Source organism: Dasypus novemcinctus, chromosome 2, assembly GCF_030445035.2.
Source record: "Dasypus novemcinctus isolate mDasNov1 chromosome 2, mDasNov1.1.hap2, whole genome shotgun sequence".
NCBI classification, from domain to species: Eukaryota; Metazoa; Chordata; class Mammalia; order Cingulata; family Dasypodidae; genus Dasypus; species Dasypus novemcinctus.
The window spans coordinates 11,171,373-11,192,621 of record NC_080674.1 but is presented as its reverse complement, the minus strand read 5'-3'; the positions used below and the strand labels follow the sequence as shown (position 1 = coordinate 11,192,621).

Genomic DNA, 21,249 nt, shown 5'->3' with positions numbered 1-21,249 from the left:
TTTTCAAACCACACTATGGAAAAATAACAGTTAATTGAAAATGTAGTAAAATCACTGTGTCCACAAGTGTTTCTTGATAGTTTATAAGCCAGTTCTCAGACCAGACATTGACTGGATTGTTCATAAATATCTAGAGCAAGTAGCACTATATAGTAGTCCTGAAGACTATTATTTAAATTTTTTGTATTATATAAATTTAAATTTTATTTACCCTGGTTCCCGGGTCCAGCCTATTTTCTGTTAGCTAGTCCTCAAAGATATATGAATTTTCATGAGAATGAAATCTATCCTTAAGAGATATAGAGATGGCTATCCATGTCATAGGGATTTTGAGATCCTTTATGTCACCAAACAGTGGGAGAGGCTACTTAATAAAGAGATTCTGTTGATGCTTTACTAGTGAAACTCCTTTGAAATGTTTCATTTAAAGTCACTTGTTACTGATATTTACTCTGTATGTCCTGAGGTACCTCAGCATGTGGCTAGTCCATATCACCATGGGTCTGACTTGAACCAGTGGAAGAATAAAATGAATTCCTGTGTAAATGTAACTTCCTGAACAGTTGTTCAGTGTAGATTCTTGTCTTCCAGTCCATAATGCAGTACCCTTCATTCAAATAGTTCATTATGAGTTACATTTCTCCTTTGGAAGGTTTGGGTCAAGTTGGCTAAATTTGGTACTGAAAGATCTACATGTGAAAAGATCGTTGCTGGGAAAAGGGGAAAAAGGTTTGATGTTGGGTATATGGGAGTTCCCTATATTCTATGTGACTTTACTGTGACCTAAAACTTTTTTGAAGACACAATGAAAGAAAAAAAAGGTCATAGACACTGAGGAAGAAATGGAAGAGTTTGCCTTGTCACTGTACCTACAAGGCAACACCTATTACAGTGATGAAAGGCAAAACATCAAAAATTCTTTTCTGATATTTTTCATTTTTTAATACGACAATTTATTTTTTACTTTATTTCAGTTTCTCTAAATTATTATGTATTCTATTTCTAATCTTTAAGCCTACCACTACTACTTCAATTTCCTATTAATTGAATTTGGCAATATATTAGGCTTCATTTTAGAAGAACTTTTGGATCACAAAGGAGTTCAACTAGGACAGAAAAGGAGCACAGATGTGGGGCCTCATTGATGGGGGATGCATAGGTGGGGAGGGAGTTCCCCAGGGCATGCATACAGGGTATAGAGATATGTTTGGATGTTCATTAGGTATTGACATAGAGGGTAGAGTATCACACAACTTAGGGAGTGCTGAGTTCCCATTCCGGGAAACTCTGTCACACTCCCCAGTGGAGCAGCAACAGTCCCCCAAGTACAAGGGCAAAGACCAGAGAAGAAGGATAGTCCAATGATAAGTTGTTGATATTGATGACTATGCTTATGAGCCTGTGTGCTTGAAATGTCAACTAGGCCTAGAGCTGCAGGGTTTCTAAGACTTACCTCCTGAGAGCCTACATGTTGCTTTAATGTGGCACTCTCTAAGCCAAACTGAGCATGTAAATGCATTATCTTCTCCCCAGCATGGGACATGACTCCCAGGATTGAGCCTCCCTGGCACCAAGGGATCACTGCTGAGCATCAGCTGATGATGCAACTAGAAAAAGACCTTGAATAAAAGGGGGAAATGGTAAAGACAAATGAGTTTATATGACTAAGAGACTTCAAAATGAATCAGGAGGGAAGCGGACTTGGCCCAGTGGTTAGGGCATTCATCTACCACATGGGAGGTCCACAGTTCAAACCCCAGGCCTCCTTGACCCATGTGGAGCTGGCCCACATGCAGTGCTGATGCGTGCGAGGAGTGCTGTGCCATGCTGGGGTGTCCCCCGTGTAGGGGAGCCCCACACACAAGGAGTGTGCCCCATAAGGAGAGCCGCCCAGCGTGAAAATTCCCATGGTGCTGACAACAATGGAAGCAAACAAAGAACACGCAGCAAATAGACACAGAGAACGGACAACTGGGGTGGGGAGAGAAATAAATAAATCTTTTTTTAAAAATTAATCAGGAGGCTTTCAGAGAGGTCACACTTACATCTCAGCAGGGTCTCAGACAACTAAAGCATATGCAACGCCAGGTAGTGGTGCTCCTGAGAGCTATAGAGACACCCAGGCCCAACAGTCATGACAGATGGTTCTGGAGTTCAGTGCCTTGCCAGTGGGCCCAACTTTGAAATTTGTGCTCCTGAGTGTTATGGAGTTGAACTCACATGTGACCTCTCTATGCATGCCTCTTCTGTCATTATTACTGAACCTGTGGTTGGTGCTGGGGTTGGTGTGTGCTCAGGAGACTTGAATCTCTGGACTGTCTATGTGCCAGCTGGGCCCTGAGCCTCAGCAGAGTTGCAACACCTGCTCTCCATTTCATTGCACTTACCCACGTCAGCTAACAGGGAGGTGATAATGGTCAACCACCATACCAAGGAACCCAGAGAGTCTACAACTGCAAGCAGGAGAGTCCCATCCATCAGCCATGTGGGATTGAAGCCCCCTCTCAATTTAGAGAAGGAGTGGATATTGCAATCCCAGGGTCCTCAGGATGAAGGAATAAAATATGGATTAGAGTGGACTTAACTGGTATTCTACTATAAAATTATTGTGACTCTAGCAATGGAAGAAATTATATCACTGATGTGGAGACAGTGGCCGCGGGAGTTGCTGAGGGCAGTGAGAGGGAAAAAGAGGTGTAATATTGGGGCATTTTTGGGTCTTGGTGTTGTCCTGAATGATATTGCAGGGACAGATTCAGGACATTATATATCCTGCCATAACCCACTGAATGGACTAAGAGAGAGTGTAAACTACAACATAAACTATAATCCATGCAGTGTAGCAGTTCTCCAAAATGTACTCATCAAATGCAATGAATGTACCACACTAATGAAAGAGGTTGTTGATGTGGGAGGAGTGGGGGGTGTGAGGAGTCGGGTATATGGGAACCTCTTATATTTTTAATATAACATTTTGTGTGATTTGTGTATCTTTAAAAAAAAAAAAAAAAGACCTGCTGTCCTTACAAACGCCAAAGGACTTGAACCGAAGTCTTTTGAAAAACCGCTCTTCTTTCCTACCCTCAGCTCCAAATTCCTTCTCCTTTCAAATGTAGACCAGGTGAGCAATCATTTTTGATGCCAGGAAGGTCTAGTGGCCTGTGTGCGCAGGGTCTCTTTATGGGTAAGTAACTTTACCCATAAAGTAACTAGCAGTTTTTCTGAATGAAGACAGGTACCTCCCAGGAGGGCTTCTGTTGCAAGCTGTTGAGGTTATTTTTTAACCTGCTGTACATCGTCATTTTCATGATCATTTTAGGAAGACTGTCATGAATGTACAAACCCTGCTGTAATTGGATGTGTTATAAAGTAGTCTTTGATGTCAGTATCAATGTGATGATAAATTAATTTATTGATAAATATATTTTATTCTCAATAAATTCAGATTAAGAGTAAGAAGACCATTAAATAACAAGGCCCTATTTTTTGCAATGGGTGATACTGCATTATTGGTATTTTTCTTGTATTTAATTTAATTCCCTGTCCATTTATTTTCTGATTTTAAAGGCTTATATATATCCTGCCTTGTAGGGAAATGGCAAGGAAGAAGGACCTTGTGTAACTGTCTACCTGCAGTTGTCATCAGGAAATGTCAGCAACCATTTCCCTTAGGAAAAGTCTCTGTTCCCCTGTAGTTTATAACTGCTGACTCTAAGGTTTTAATTGTAAATGGTATTTTAGTCGGCCTTCATTTCTTTACTTGTCATCTTATGTTTTAAAACATTGCTGTAACCAATAACTATATGTTTGCCCCAGTTGGCTTTTGTCAGGTCTTATAGCCCGTTTGTTTAGCATAGTTTCCTTACTTGCTATTTTATATTAAACTGAACTATTTATGATTCAGCTGTAATCTATAACTATGTCTGCCCCATCTAACTTAGATCTTGTCAAATATTACAGCCCCTTTGTTTAGCTTAGTTTCCTTACTTGCTATCTAGTGTTGACTGGACTATTTACAACTCTGCTCTAACCAGTAACCACGTGTACAGCCCCAGAAGGATTTTGTCAGTTCTTAATGGCCCTTTTGTTTAGCTCAGTTCAATTCCTTAGTAGTTATCTTATATTAATTAAGCAATTTACAACCCTGTTATAACCTGTAATCCAATGCTTATCCCAGCTGGATTTGGTCAGTCTTCTAGAACAGCTTCTTTAGCCTGCCTTTACACGTTGAACAAATCAATCAATAGCTCCCAAAGTCCCAAAGTCACTGTCTCCACCTCCCTTTGTTTGAATCTCATAAAAATCTCAGCGTTTCTCCAACTGGGGGAGACAGATCTGAGGCTTGGCCTCCTGTCTCCTGACACAGCAGTGGGCAATAAATCTCTTTCTCTCCTGGAAACCTGGTGTCACAGGATTGGTTTTATCCTGAGCACTGGGCAGCGAACAGCATTGGCAACAGTTGCCTCCTCCTCTTGAGTGGTTTTAGATACTGGAGTTTTAAGTTGTGAAAATACTTCAGAACACTGGGTTGTGTGGCAAGCAGTTTTCATTCTCCTCTGTGCAATGTGAAAGCCGTTTTCACTCCCTCCTGTGCAACGTGGAAGTTTTCCTTCTCCCCTGTGCAACATGCATGAGCCGAGCAGCGTTCATTTCCAAGAGATTCTACATCCAGACTAAGAAGGTCCTCTCAGGAAGCTACCTGGTAGGGCAGGCAATGGGATGTGGTTTTGCTTTGGTTGGTGGGTTCATTCATTTGGTATTTCCCCTGCGTAGGAGGCTCATCAGCCTCCATTTTTCTTATTTCTTGTCGACCACTCTCCCCTTCCAGACTCCTGAAGTACACACCTGGGCAGAACAATGAATGTGAGTCATGGACTTAGAAGCAGTGGCCTACGTTAAATCACGTATGAAAGAATCATGTAGTAAACAAATGTAAGACTCTCTATCCTGGTTACATGTGAAAAGCCATTTCCAGTCATTGCCTGATTCTTTCAGATTCAAGGCATTAGCAGATAGGAGATTTGTTCAATCCCGGTCCAAGTCAAGCTGTCCTTTCTCCTCTACGCACTTCAACACTGATGATTTTTACTCAGTCATCTGCATTACTGTAGAGAAATCGGAATCATAGGCGCAGTCTTAAAAGAGAAGGAAACTAACATGTGGCCATTTTCCAAACCACTCTTCCATTCTTCTGATAAATATTTCTTGACTAACAGTCTTGTTCCACTCTTCAGGGGCCAGTCTACACATTTTATTGGCTTTGTTTTGGTGAACTCGGTATCTTTTAGGAAGTGAGTTTGGGAAAATTCTGCAGGAAAATGATTAAGAGAATAAGATGAGAAGGTAAACTTTGGAAAAACCATAAATAATGTGTGAACCAAAACAAAGGATCAGCCTGTTAGCTGTGGAATGATCAGTTGGGAAGATAAATGGAAAATAACTCTGCTCACCACCTGGTGGGAGAGGAAGAAAAGGTGCCATTTCCAAGAAGACATTTCTCCCAATACTTCTTCAAAGACAAGATTTACTTTATAATGTTTTAAACAGTTTTGTCTGAAAGCTTAGAAGGGCTTAAGGTTGAAAGCAGGAAGAACCTACAAAGGTTGAGGTGGAAGAAGAACCCAGCAGAAAAGCAAAGTGGAGGGGAAGGGAATAGGGCAGCAGGCGGGCGCATTCCCTAGCTGCCCGGGCGCCCTGCAGTGAGAGCAAGACCTGCTGAAAAGAATGGAAAGTGCATTTCCTGTCTTTCCTTCTAGTCCTCTTAGAAGAGGGGAGGTGATGGAGGAAGACAGAGGACCCAGAACTTGACCATCACAGTTCACATAATGGAAAATTAAAAAGCAACTCTGACTAACAGTTGGTCTACTTCAGAAAACTGAAGAATTCTCACTTTCTCAGATAAAGTTCAACCCCAAGAAAACAAGTTTTTAATATAGATGATGTGGTAACCCCAAAGATTAGCAAAAAAAAAAAAAGAGTTTGTCTTATTTGTGATTCTCTAAATAGTTTAAAATAGAACTTGTGATATTTTAAATTTGGAAATATGGTATTAATTGAGGTCACACTGCAAACATTGTATTCTAATTATACTATTAAGAATTCATATTGCCCTCATTTTGAATTAATTTTCTCTTTGAGTGTTTTGAAATAATATTTTAATAGCTTAATTTATTAAGTAGGTATTGATGAAAAATATATTATGCATTAAGGATATTAATTATAATATCCAGTATAGCTAAATGAGATAGATATCATCTTTTTAATACATAACCAGTAGGTTCACTGTACAGATGAATTTATTAGTACTCTTTTTAATGGCTTCATCATTATTCAGAAAATTAAACCCAGAGAATTTTAAAGTGAAGCACATATGTGTAAAATGTACACACAGAGAGAAAATGACATTCATACTTTAACCTTTTTGTACAAATTGAATATCCCTTCTGAAGTCATTATAATAATGTGGATGTGTCGTAAACAGATTTCTGTACAGGACATATCATCACAGTGATGCTGACTACTTCTCCTGGGTGGGTGCCAGGCGGGCTCTGAATGAGCCTCTAAGTTGTAAGACAGTTGTTTTCTGCTCCTTTCTCTCTTTTCTAAAATTATGCTATTAATGCCTTTGCCCCTTCCTGGGAAGCTAAAGCCCTGCTCATCAAGCTTGCCCGCCCCTTCAGAGTCTGTCCCCTCCTCTGCTCCCTGGTCCTCTTCTCACAAGAGGTGTCCATGTGATAACCCTCCCTTCTTATCATCCAAATTAGGGCCTTAGGATCCGTAAGTCCTATGAGGATATCAACTTACGGTCTTTTCATGTTGTTGGTGACTGAGAAGAATTCCTGTGAGCATGTGCTGATCGATCTGCTTGTCCACCTTTTGTGGGTGATGCATGCCTATTTTGCTGGTCAGTTGCTGTAGGAAGAAGCTTTGGAGACCCATGACTGTTCTCAAAGGTTGTTGTTTTTCATCCCTTTAAGGAGAAATAGTACTGTTTTAGCTAGTCTGAGAACGTTACTGGAGCAAGTAGTATATTATTCCCCCCTATTCATTCAAAAATTTCTTATTGAACATCCACTATGTAGCAGACATTGCTATAGACCCTTGGGATAGAATTGTATTCGTGAGCAGAAGAAAAATACCTGTCTTCCTCTAGCAGAAGATAGACCATGGCAATAAGCATAATAAATGAGTAAGTTAGGAGGTGATGCATGCTGTGGAAGAACTCTATAACATTACAGTAAAACAAGGATTCTGGCTTAGGGAGGGGCATGGTTCAGATTGCAGTTTCAAATAGCCTTACAGAGAAGGTGCCATTTGAACATATTTGAAAGAGGCGGGGATTTACCTGTGTGTCCTGGCTGAATGACCTTTCTGTAATAAGAAAATTAGAATTGGAGCTGGCATATTGTGATCCTATCATCCTTGAGGAACACTGAAGTTAAAAAAAAAAAAAAAGTAAGGAATGTTATGGAATGAATCATGTTATTTTTCCCTATCAAACTGAAATATTAAGTACAGCTTTGCTAATGAAAACTCCCTCAGGTTGCTTATATGTTAACTGCTGCAAGCTTCAATTTTAAAACTGACTTTAAAATCAAATGGCAAGAGAGAGGCTGTGGCTCAAGTGATTGAGTGCCTGCTTCCCATGTGGCAGGTCCTGGGTTCAGTTCCCAGTGCCCCCTAAAAGTAAGAAAACAAACAACAAGCAAACAAATGGAAGAAGAAGGGAAAAAAAAAAAACTCGGGGAGCCGATATGGCTCAGTATTTGAGTGCCAGCTTCCCACTTACAAGGTCCCAGGTTCAATCCCAGCACTGGCACCCCGCCAAGGGGAAAAAAAATCAAGGGGCAGATAGGAGTCTATGCATTTGAAACATACTGAGAACATTTGGTTTTAATCACTTATAAAAAATTAACATTTTCTTTCATTTAAAAAATGCACTTAAATTTAATGTGGTTTTTTTTGTGTGTGTTATTAATCAAATACCTAAGTTAAGTATAACATGGCTTGGCCTTAATGGACTAACTAGTGAATGAATTCGTGAATGAATTTCTTATTTTCCCAGCTCTTCTCAGATGAAAATCCATGTGTCAATTCTGGTTTCTCATTTGGTTTCTGGTCCCTTTGAAATGTTTGAAACATTTCCCTAAGGAGCATAATTTTAACATTTTATATATTAATACTGCAGTCCTTTAAAGGACACTGGTTAATTTAATAAATCTAAGGGATAAGACTCATTCTGATATCTTTTGCTTCTCCATCGGTTCATGCTATGAATATGTGGCATATTTTTATCAAGAGAAATGCCTAAGACACCCATTATGAAGTTAGAATCACCTTTCCAAAATTCAATAGCTTGAAAGGAAATGCATTAGAATTTTTATTGGTAGGCTATTAAAGCGAGTAAAGGCAATAAAATCTAAAGGGAACATTCATTTGTTTTCCTTCCCCTTTGTATCAAGCAGTTGAGTGCTATTAATTGTGGCTAATTCTTCCTATGAAAAGCCTGTTTCGGTTTAGAGAGTGAAACCCCCTCTAAAGCAAAAGTGGTGTCCTTGGCTCTTTCAGATCCGACGACAAGGAGGCATCCAGCTCCTGGTGGACCTGCTGGATCATCGGATGACGGAGGTCCACCGCAGTGCCTGTGGAGCGCTGAGGAACCTGGTCTACGGCAAGGCCAACGACGACAACAAAATCGCCCTGAAAAACTGCGGTGGCATCCCAGCGCTGGTGCGGCTCCTCCGCAAGACCACCGACCTGGAGATCCGGGAGCTGGTCACAGGTTAGAATCACGACCGATTCTCAGCATCAGGTTTCCACTCTCCGACCAGGTAGCAAATACGCAAACCAAACCTTTTGGCCCCGGGCCTCTTGGAGTGCCAATGACGTAGCCTCATCGTGGGTTTACAGATAAATCAACAAGTGAATAAAATGGTATCAAATATAACTCGCGTGGATTGACCGTACTAAGTAATTTGAATGCAATAAATATAACCCGCACTAAAATCCTGTAATGACATTTCAGTCCTTGCAAGTTGGTTCAGAAGTAGTTGAGCATCTTACAATGCCCATGGGTTATCATTAGAATAAACATTAATAATGATTGATAGAAAAACAAGGTGTGCGAGGTAGCATTAAGAAGGTATACATTCCAGTTTAAAGTGTGGTTAAGAGTGGAGAGATGTATTGTACCTAACATTTAATTACTTGAATAAAATATTTATGCATCCACAAGTCCCAAGCTTATATCACTATGTAGTAAGGAATTTCCCAAAACTGAACATGAGAGAAAGCCTTTCTGTGACTGTAGAAATTTTGAGGTTTATAAAATGGAGATAACAGCAGTATCCACCTCTTAGAGTCTTGAGGATTTAATGAAGGAGACAAGGTAAAGCACTTAGCATGCAACTTCCTCAGAATATGTGGGGACACAGTAAACATTAGCTGTTAGTTACCATTTCTCACTTCTGACAGGTGCAGTTTTACTTGCTATAGTGCTAACGGAACAGGCGGCCTTGATAGGAGATTTCAGATTTCCCTAATGTTTATCCTTCTCAATTATGCCCACTGTTGTTTTAAATGTTGTTTCTTGGTTCCTCTAGGTACCCCTTGAGCAAATATTTGGCAAATGGATTGTGTAGTTGACTATTAAAAAAGAACCTCTTAGCTAGCCATGATTCCACTAACCTTCAGTCCCAACTCTAAATGTTCTTGTAGCTTTGCTGATGAAGTGTATGTGAATTTGTTCATTTAAGAAAATAGTTTACTTAAGTCAGAGACTCATAAGTATTTGTTCAGCCCTGGGTCAAGACTCAGCCTCAGCGTGTCCTTTTAAATTTGCACTCTTTAAGATTAGGGTGCCATCTCTTTCTCACTCTTCGCTAAATTAGGACTAGACCTAAATGTTTCATTTTTTATGTTTCTTTCTGTAACATACTGTCTTTGTGGGGGAAAAAAAAGAATTGTTGAGGGTTACAATGTTGTTAAAGTAATGTTTCACACTCCACTCTTGTGGGGTGAAACGGGTCAGGTCAGAGAATATCGTTATCTCCATATTAATGAGGTTTAGGGTAGTTTGGGGGGAGTTAAATTACTGAAAATATGTCCTGTCATTGTTAAGAACACCTGCCCTTACTTCCGTGGGTCCTGTTTAAGTTGGAAATGCCTGTGAAATAAGGACTCACTGAATGCAATGGAAAGGAGGCACCTGGGTGTTCCTTGTGCCTTAGAGACTTGCCAGTGGAGCCGACAGAACCTTCTGTTGTCCAACTTAGGCCTCTTTTTCATGATATTTAGATTTCACCAAGATTTGGATGTGCTCCTGCACAAGCCCTTGATTCAAAACCCCCTATATTGTATCACATCTCACAGCCAAGGAAACTCAGCCACATGCCAGAGGCTGAGATGGTGGATGGCTTAAAACAGAAAGGAAGTGGAAGCATTTTTCTCTGTCACCTGGTGTTGTCCAATGGGAGATCTGGGCCGCTTCTCCCGTTTGAAGCAGGGCATCAAGGAACTGATGGCTACTCCATGCCCTTTAGCACTGATCAAGTGGATCTTGGTTGTCAGCCATTACAGGAGTTGGGCAATATCAGCATTTCTATGTGAGTCATTTTTGAGAACATCAAAAGGCAGTTACCTCTTCAAAATACCAAGTTTCTTTTCCTGGCCAAACTTCGGCTGTAAGTAGTTGGTACACAGAGAGAGTACCTACCTCTCTGGTTCCACTCCTTTTGAGAAGAACGAAGCTTTGCACATAGCCATGTCCCACTGTTCCTTCATGAGCATGGGCTTGTGGCTGGACTCTCTGTCTCCCCTTCTAGAAGAAGTGCTGCCTTCTACAGCAAAAGCCATCCGAGACATCAGAGCTACAGCCATTTGTGACCAAGAAGGGAGACTCGATAAATTTTGAGAGCGTTGGCTACTTCAGCAGATGCTCTCTGCCTTTCCAGAGCCTTACTGAGCTTGACTGAACTTCTGGCATGAATTCCATCCTTTTCAAAGAAAATCTTGTCATCAGAACAGTCTTAACAGTCTGAAGTTCATGGTTTCTGACATTATCATTATGGACACTTTAAAAACAACAAGCACCTTGGCCAAGCTACCACTCCAGCGAAAGAATTGGGAAATGACATCTAGGAGAACATTCCAGTATGGAATGGGTTGCTGAGGCCACCAACTCAGCAGTAATGAAGCCTTCTCAATTTCTGTACAAGCAGAAATATGCAGGTTCCTGGAAACCTGTAGGAATCCGTGGGCTTCTGTTTAAACCCAACATCAGTGATGGAGATCTAGCCAAATATGACTCCTCCACCTTAAGCAAAAATCAAATGAGGCAAAACGAATTCACCTCAAAGAGCCTCAGAGAACCATTTTCATCTTCAGCACCATCCCATACTCATCTGGCCAAGTGAGCTATGAAAGCTCTGATTTGGGGGGCTCCTGCAGAGCTTTGCGAGTCTGGTTTTCTCATAGAGTAAACCTGGTTCAACCTCAAGGTCACGATAGCCCCCATTTCTTTCCTCTTTCTTTCTCTTTCACTCCTCTTCCAGGACTCCTATCTCTGACCAAGGCTGGTTTAAGCCCTCCTGGGTGCGTCCAGGCACTTCACGCCTTCTCTTAGTCTTACGTTCCCCACGCCCTTTTGTATTTCTGGAGGGTGCCAGGTGCGGTGGTAAGCTGTGAACCTAATCGTGTACAGGGCCAATGTTCAGCCGACCCACCCTGGCTTAGCTGCTCACACCAGCGTGCATTGCAGTGGCCTGGGACCTGCTCTGAATGGTTGGCACCCATGCCCTCCTGGTTGCTCAATATTCAGAGTACCATCCCTGACCACTGTGTCCGCCTATTAGCAATTTACTACGATAGCAGCGAGGGACTGCATGGCTCCTGAGAGTGGAGTAGGAAAGTGAAGTGTGAGAATCAAAAGGGTCCTCCATATCTGTTGTAAGGAGGCTCCTCCAATCCTTTTTGAATTAGGTCAGATACTCACACGTGAATGAAATAAAACCATGATTTAAATGTAATAACCGTACCTTTTATTTCCTTTGCAAGTCTCTGAGGAAGTTAATACGGTCCTCTGCAAGGCATGATGACTTAAGTACAAAACAAGGAGCCCCACTAGTCCCTTTGGGTTTTTTCTCTGTTTTATTCTCTTTCCTGGCCACTAGATACTATGTGAAAATGAAGGAGAGTGTTGGGAAAGAAGAAATAAAGGATGAGAGAGGATGGCGTCTCCCTTTGAATTCTTACCTAGATATTTCCAAACTAGAATGTTTTGTAAACAAATATTCAAGAGAACAATATTGTGAGTTTTTTAAAAGTGAAACATGGTTTAAACCAGATTTTAGATTAGACCAAGGCTATGTATCCAGAAGGACCTAAGATGTCAAGAGAGCCACATTATAAATAATAGAAGACAAAAGGAGAGAAATGATCCTGTGAAAGCTTTAAATTATTTATTGATTATTGCTTGGCAAACTGTTTAAACAACAATAAAATATTTAAAATGAGATATTTGCATACATTTACATTCAAAACATAAGCATGAGTGCTTAGAAAAACAGCTGCCTGTTTGCACTATAATCTCCGTTCATAGCAGAATATATTTAGGCACTGCCTGTTAGGCCTTGCAATAAATAATTTCTTCCTATGCAATAATTGCTATGAGATGATAATCAGAATTTTATTTAAATCCAGTTGAAGCTATTATATGTTAGCCATTACTTGAAATGCTCCTAAGCAAATAAACTTTGATTAGAAATGCTGCGTGTCTTTTGGGCTTAGCTAATATAATTTTTCTCTCTCTAAATATGGAGCTAATCAGCCTAAATTTTGAAATGCCCATATAAAGATTTCCAAATGTCTTACAAATCATTATAAAATCATTTTTATTAAGTCATAAAACTTAATAAATAAGTTTTACTTCCATTGAAAGCAAGTGTCCTTAAGAGGTCTGCTTCTCCAAGAATAGAGTATATTCTTTCAACCTTTTGCATCACATACCCAAATCTCCTTTTAATTAAGGACACAGCTCATTTTAACTGGTTTACCTCTCAAAATTAGGTGTGTTGATTTAATGCATTATCTCCAAATAGCCCATATCCTGGCAGTCCTTTGCTACACATGTGTTGTTTAGCAAACACATGTGTTGGTCAGGGAAATAAAGCAATTCAAAGCAATTCAAATAAACATAAAATCAGGAGGATTTAATATGCCTGCTGTGTTTAAAATAAATAGGAAGCGGACTTGGCCCAATGGATAGGGCGTCCGTCTACCACATGGGAGGTCCATAGTTCAAACCCCGGGCCTCCTTGACCCATGTGGAGCTGGCCCACATGCAGTGCTGATGGGGGCATGGAGTGCCGGGCCATGCAGGGGTGTCCTCCGTGTAGGGGAGCCCCACGTGCAAGGAGTGCGCCCCATAAGGAGAGCCGCCCAGCGTGAAAGAAAGCGCATCCTGCCCAAGAATGGCGCCGCATACATGGAGAGCTGACACAGCAAGATGACGCAACAAAAAGACACACACATTCCCAGGGCCACTGATAAGGATAGAAGCAGTCACAGAAGAACACATAGGGAATGGACACAGAGAGAAGACAACTGGGTAGGGGGAGGGAAGGGGAGAGAAATAAATAAAATCTAAAAAAAAAAAAAAGAACAATTAAAAATAAATAAAAAATAAAGTAAATAGGACCTTATCGGCCCTATTTCTTAATGCATCTTCTTAAAGCAGCTACTTATGAGGGTTTGGAATTGGTAAGGATGATAATTAAATGCATTGTCTTCTTTGAATTTTATTTTTAATCAAAGTAATAGATGTATGTGGCTAAAAATCAAAATAGTATAAAGTGATTATATGAAAATATCCATCTTCCTCCCAGTTCCCTCTGAGGCATTCAGCTTAACTTTTGCATTATTTTACTTAGTATTTTTAGGTTTTGTTATTCCATGTATGTCAATGAAAGGCTTATTAGACTTCATCTTAGGCTTTGTATCTGACTTTTTATTATGGAGGAGGAGGATTTTTCTCATTTTCACCATTCTTGCCTTCTCTTGACTCCAAAAGGGTGGGATCATGTCCTTTGTTCCTTGTAAATTCCATCAGTAGCTCCAAGCCTTAGGCTCTATTTCTTCCATCAAACAGAGATATTATCTCTAGACCACCCATTGTGTACGATAAGGATATCAGTACTCATCATTCTTTTCCTTTCACCCTCTCATCTTGATACTTTTACTTTTATGTTCTCAGGGTTATATATATATATGTTTACTTTCTATTATATAACCCAGTGTCAGTCTTCCAGGAATTTTCTCTATAGCTGGATTCTAAGAGTTAAAAACCAGAGAGCAGCCTTTGCATTAGGAAGTAAGTGCAGACACTGCATTTTATGTCTCATTCCCCTTGGATCCACTGTGAAGAATCTTGTCAAAGAAGAATTTTTGGCACCGTATCTGAATGGATCCCCCATTTTTACACTCCACTAACAGTTACCATCACAGACTCAACTTCTCCCTTGATGGTAATCATAATTCCCTGTTTTTCCCATAGATCTCCCTTCCAGAATCTTCACTGTTTGGGGAAGATTTGGATGATTGCTCACTATTGCTATTGCATAGTTCTCTTGGGTAGGAACTTCTCTCTCCCAGATTCCTTGTCCTCCTCTTTCTTGGTTTCCTTTCTTATAACTTCTTAAGGAATGGTGTTTGGGAAAGGAAATTCTGAAAATTCAATATTCTATTCACACACATGATTGATAGTTTGCTGGATATGGAATTCTAGAGAATATGATCATTTTCCTCAGGAATATTTTCTATTATTTCCTTATTATTATCATTGATACTATCCACATCAAGGTGTGTCAGTTTTTTAAATTATTTGTTGGTGTTCGACCCTGTCAGTTGAAAGAGTCATGACCATCCTCAGTACCAGAAAATTCTCTTTCATCATTTTTTTTTAACAACCCCCATTTTCTCAGTCCTCTCTTTCTGGAACTATGATTAGTCAGATTTTGAACCTCTTGAATGGTTCCTCTCAAACTGGTATCTTTTCTAACATAATTATGTGTGCCCTTTTCCTTTTTATCATACATTCTGAGAGATTTCTCCAATATCCAAGCTTTCTTTCTTACCAATTATAGATATTGATCTTGTTTATGAATTCCAAAAATAGATATTGGATTGTTTCTCTGGGTGTATTAGATTGTATTAGATTAGAGGTTTCACTTTTACTTTATTGAATCAAGTTTAGGGCTTTTATTTGACCACATCATTAGGGCATGCAGGGCTGAGTCCCCACCCCCTTGGAGGGATAAAACAGACTGTCACACAGAGGTAATCACACGGAGAAGGAAAACACAGAGTTGAGTTTTTGATGCTGAAGCCCTGGGGAGAGAACCAAGCCATTCACCTGATGGGTCACAGCTGGCCTTGTGAGGAGAGCAGAGCAGCTGAGCCCAGAAAGAGACAAGCCCCAGAAGAGAGACAAGTCTTATGCCAGCCTACAGCTGAGAGCAGAAGAAACTGGGACCATGGAGCTTTAAGAGGAAGGAGGAAGCCTGAACCCTCACAGGTATCACCCGCCATCTTATGTCAACACATAGCAACAGACTTTGGGGGAGAAAGTACTTCTTATGGTACCTTGAGTTGACCTTTTTAGGGCCTGGTAACTGTAAGCTTCTATCCCAAATAAATACCTTTTATAAAAGCCAACGGATGTCTGGTATTTTGCATCAGCACCCCTTTGGCTGACTAATACACCGTTTTGTCCATGAGGTATTTTACAGGAAGGTATTTTAGTTTGCTAAAAGCTGCCAAAAGCAATATACCAGAAATGGGTTAGCTTTTACAATGAGGGTTTATTAGCTTAAAAGTTTATAGTTCTGAGGCTATAAAAATGTCCAAATCAAGGCATCAGGTGATGCCCTCTCCCCAAAGACCGGCTGCCCCTGATCCTGGGCCCCTCTGTCGAGTGGGAAGACACATGGCAGCGTCTCCCTCTCCTCTGGGTCTGATCGCTTTCGGCTTCCTGGTTTCCATGGCTTCTTCTCTCAGCTTTCAAAGGTTTTTCTCTGCTCCTCTGGGTTTCTCTCACCATATTCATCCCATTTAATAAAGGACTCCAGTAAGAGGATTAGGACCACCATGGGCCATGCCTTACTGAAGTGATCTAATCAAAACATCTTAACTGGGGAAGCAGATGTGCCTGAAACAGCTGAGCTCCTGTCTACCACTTGGGAGGTCCCGGGTTTGGTTCCCAGTGCCTCCTAGAGAAGATGAGCAAGACAGTGAGCTGATGCAATAAGAGACACAAAGAGGAAAGCGTAGTGAGAGACTCAACAAAGCAGGGAGCAGAGGTGGCTCAAGTCCTGAGTTCGGTTCCTGGTCAATAAAAAGACAACCTAACAGCATACAGACAGTGAGTGCAAACAATGAGGGGGTGGGGAGAAATAAATAAAATCTTAAAAAAACAAAAACAAAAATGGTCTTAACTGAAGTAATATGATCAAAAGTTCTCACCTACAATAAGTTCACACCCACAGGAATGGATTGGCTCTTTGAGGTTCACTTTCTAATTTTTAATTCTAAGAACACTTTATTGTGCCATTTTAAAATAGCGTCTATTCTTGTTTTATAAATATAAACTTTCCTTGGATTTCTCTAGGGTTATTTAGAACTAGGATTTGTTTTCTTTTCTCTGTATTGTAAATAATCTCTATTTTTCTCTGGTGTCATATTTTCCATTTGGGTTTTTTTTTTTAATAGAGAATACATATTTTTTACTGTCTTTTCTTAAAAAATCCATTTGTTTTTATGAGCGTCTTTCTCATTGATTTGCAGCATTCCTTAAAATGTGTAGGTATTCTCAGTTTTCTGCTCATTCTTAAGACTAAAGGAATATTTACTTAATCTGAGCTCTCTGTCCATTGGTGAAGCTGTGAAGCTTTATTTCAGGTGAGCTGGTTAGGGGTTTGATATTGTGAGGGGTCCGTTAAATATCTAAATGAGAGGGACTTTATTCTAAGGCTCAAATATCTAAGTTAGCTCCTTAGTTTTCTTCTACTACATTCCATTTCTGTTTCTTTGGAGAAGAATCTTCTACAGTGTTTTGTTTTTTGGTCTGAACTAGAGGGAGGAGTCAATAATTTCCTGGTTGCTGAGTGTTCTCACTTTAGTAGGAGTGGAAAGTGGGAAAGCGGGGGACTTTGCCCTTTCAATCAGTCATCCTTTTTTAGCCCTACTTCTCATTTCTACTCCTAGGTATATATCCTGTATACCTTCTGTGGTACATTGGATTATGTTTCCCAGTGAAAGACATGCTTGTAATCTTAATCCACACTCCTGTGGGTATCCATTTATTTGTAAAAAGGACCTTCAGAAGGTGTTACAGGTCAAGGCATGGCCCACCTGAATGAAGGCAGGTCTTAATTCATCTTAGGGGAGGCCTTATCAAGAGAAGAAACCAGAAGCCAGAAGTCAGGCCACAGGGAGGAACCTGAAACAGGAAGTCAGCTGCAACCAGAAGAGCAAATACAAGGAAAGAAAGAGGGCCATGGGATGGCGGCAGAGCTGCAAGCCAGAGAACACCAAGGATTGCGGCAAGCCATCCCCAACACCACAGGCTTTGGCGGGAAAGTATGGCCTTGCTAACACCTGGATTTGTGACTTCTACCCTCTGAAACTATGAGCCAATAAATTGCTGTGAAGTCAACCACTGTGTGGTATTTGTCAGAGCACCTGGCAGAGGAAGACACCTTCCTTCTCTGAGTATCGAGTTTCCTGGGGTTCCACCAGGACAGTCAGCTTTCTCACTGTGCATATCCTGGGTTGTGCTGGCTTTTCCATCAGCGTCACCGGCCAACTACTCACTCCCTTCTGTTTTTATCTCGCAGAAATATTCCATTCTCTTTTCATCCCATTTTGTCCCTAATAAATAATATCTTCTTCCCTGCATGAGTCCTGAACAGTGTGATAAATATCAAAAAGTAGATGTTAGTAAATATTATCTCTAATGCTGACAGAAGCCAGGTTGGAGGCATTACTTTAGATCTGTTGGCCAAGTGAGCATGATAATTCAAGAGAGGACTAGAGTGTAAACTTAATGGAACTCCTTTTATGGGAGGATATACGGGAGTGGAGTGGTAGCATCCCCTGCCAACATCCTCAGCCTATTTTTTTCTGTTAACTTATTTGCTGTAATCACTCAGAGGTATGGCTCACCTCCCCAAGGAAGGACATAAGCCGTTTATTGAGATAGTCTTTTCTTATCTTCATGAAGTTTTTTAGCTTTTTGAGAATCTCTTGAGACGCCTGGTAGACAGGGGCTTATATCAAAAGATGCTGAAATGGGTCAGAATAGCACATTATTTAAATAAGAAATAAGGTCACTGTGTTCTCAGGACTTAAAATTAAATGCTAATTTTATTTCTTATCCCAAATAATATCCAGTCATATTGTCCAACATATCAGAGGTTCTGCAATGAGATTAACAATATAATAAAGATAAAAATGAATAAAGACATTCCAATAATAAAACTCCAGCAATGCAGAGATGCTTTGAATATTAATATAAACCCCATCCAAGTATCAGATTCTCAAGGAGAAATTAAGAATCAAAGTTTAAATCCACTTTCATGTTGAATTCCAAAGACATTAAAGTTCAAAGGAATGAAAGTCTAAAAATCAGTATGTCTTGTCAAAGTTCAAAGTCCATAGTTCTTAAGTTATCTAAAGTGGAAAAACCATCCTCCCCAATTTTTTCACTCTGCACAATCTCAGCCAGCTGGATTCTCCATGCATCTGTTGGATTCTGGTTCCTTTAGCAGCTGAGTTCAGGCCCTCTTGCACTGGAATTGGTGAAGTATTCCAGAGTCTCAGAAGACGCATTTTTTCAATGCCTGCTCTCACCCATCTCGCTGTCCACCTCACTGTCCCCATACTCATCCAATTTAGAAATCTCAGGAAAGGCAGCCTAGATCTGTGAATGATGGAAATGGGTATATGAGAGTAGTCCCTTACAATGGTTAGCAAATTTACTTTGTAATAAGTTGGACTCTAGTAAAGTAGGAGAATAACAAGCCTCATGGGTTTTCCCATTATGATTTCACAGGGGCTAGATGGTGTTTTCCTAACGGACTCCATCGTGTGGCCATCGGCAAGTTAAAGTTACCTCTCCGTATAGATAGCCCCATTAGATCTGACTGCAAAAGACAGAAATTACAACTCTCAGCACTAATTCTGATTCCTCATCGCCTCCCTAGTGTGGTTGAGACTAATCAAATTAACTTCCTGTCCACCCAGCCTCTGTCCTAGAGATCAAAGCAGCTCCTTAGCCGGTGGGTCTAGTTCATTTGTTTAAAAATGTTTGTTGAGTGTCTACTATGTGCCAGCAAAGTTGGGACCCAGCCCTGAAGACCCAGGCACCTTCCAGCCCGAGGCTGTCTTTCCCTCGGCCACAGCCCTCTTCTTCCAGACCAAGGTGGTGGTATCTGTTCCAGGAAGCCAGATGGAGGGAGGGAGAAGGAGAGACACAATGGGAGTGATCTTGGTGTTTTAGTGGCTTCATTTGTAGAGAAGTGAAGCAAGCCAAGACTGTCAGTCTCACTCTGTATAGCAGTTTGATACTATTGATGAATTCCAAAAAAAAATATTAGATTATGTTTGTAAACTGATCTTCTCCTCTGGACATATTAAATTATATTGGCACCTACTTGTGCCACTAGGGTGTTGAGTCCTCACCCCTTGGTGGGTGGGGACTCAGATAAAAGACATGGCGAAGGACAGCGTTAAGGATTTTGATGTTGGAGTTTTGATATTGTGGTTTGATGCTGAAGCCTTAGGCTAGAGCCCCAGGAAGTAAGCTTACAGAGGAAAGAGAAGCAAGCCCCAGAAAGAGAGGAACCCTGAACCCAGGAAAAAGAAGCCTGAGGAAGGGAGGAACCCAGGAAGCCTGAACCCTCACAGACATCGGCAGCCATCTTGCTCCAACACGTGGAAATAGACTTTGGTGAGGGAAGTAACTTATGCTTTATGGCCTAGTGTCTGTAAGCTCCTACCCCAAATAAATATCCTTTATAAAAACCAACCGATTTCTGGTATTTTGCATCAACACCCCTTTGGCTGACTAACACACTCTGTAATCAATGGACTGCACCATTGTAGAATGGTGGTATTTGTCATAGCACCTTTCAGATGCAGAGAGCCACCTTCATGGAACTCAGGTTGTGGTGGGTGGGATGAGACAGACCAAATAACCAATAAAAATAAATCTTTATGTCAGAGAGTGAGAAGTGTTATCAAGAAAAATCAAGCAGGCTAAGGAGACGAGAAAGTACTGGGGGAGGGAGGAGATTATTTCTTGGAATGAAACTCAGCTTGAAGTAACAAAAAGCTCCATATAACTGCCTTAAACTAGATGGGAATTTTTTTTCTCTCCCACACGTAAATGAGGTCTGGAGTTAAGCGTTCTAAGGTAATATTGTCGCTCTAGATCATAAAGTCCTCAGAACCCTAGCCTCCTTCCAGCCACAGAACATGCTAGAATGTGGTCCTCTTTTTAATGACCAAAATGGTGGCATCCAAGTTCCACTGAGCAAGGCATTGGAGTATAAAGTGTTTTTTAAAGGAGTTGTCATTGTTGCCACCATGCGATGTAGGATATTGACATTTATGTCTACGTAAGTCCATCTTTTACTCCTTTATTAACTGTGTTACAGAGTGAATGCTGGTAGAGTTTCTAGAGCCAATAGGTCACTCACATTCTTTTTCTCTCTAGTGTGTCTAACCTGAGAATCAAGGTGTTCTCCATATCTCTCGTATCCCAGGAAGGGATGCACAAACCTTCCGGAACACCCAACACACATCAGTCATTGGGCTGAGCACCTTGTAACTGTCCCATGAGATCTGACTTAAGGAACTTGTTCAGAGATACGGTTCCAGTGTGACAAGTTCTCTAGTCCTCCGTTTCCAAATCCTGTCTGCTTTACACCAGCATTTTCTAAATTCCCCAAAATTAGAGTCTTCTGGGACACTTCATAAAAAATACAGATTTCTGGGCCCCCAGTTTCTAGAGTAATGGCATAGAGATCTATATTTCTACAGCTTCCAGTGATTCTTCTGATCATGTACATTTGAGAAACGTCACTTTCTAGTCACGTAGGGCTAAGGAGCACCATGTTGGGGAGAGACACTGGTATGTTTTGATAGATGACAAAATAATTTGTTCCTGATAGTAGTAGTTAAATTACCCAA

At 40.7% G+C, this 21,249-nt stretch overlaps 1 protein-coding gene across 6 annotated transcripts in view; it reads left to right on the top strand.

Annotated features, from left to right (window-relative positions):
* The window catches only part of CTNND2 (catenin delta 2), a 1,007,180-nt gene that overhangs the window by 778,017 nt on the left and 207,914 nt on the right, over positions 1-21,249 (top strand). For all 6 annotated transcript variants that reach the window (XM_058306950.2, XM_058306943.2, XM_058306942.2 and 3 more), the window contains one exon: positions 8,569-8,782. In XM_058306950.2, coding sequence (XP_058162933.1) covers positions 8,569-8,782 — 214 coding nt within the window. The remainder of the gene's footprint in view (positions 1-8,568; positions 8,783-21,249) is intronic.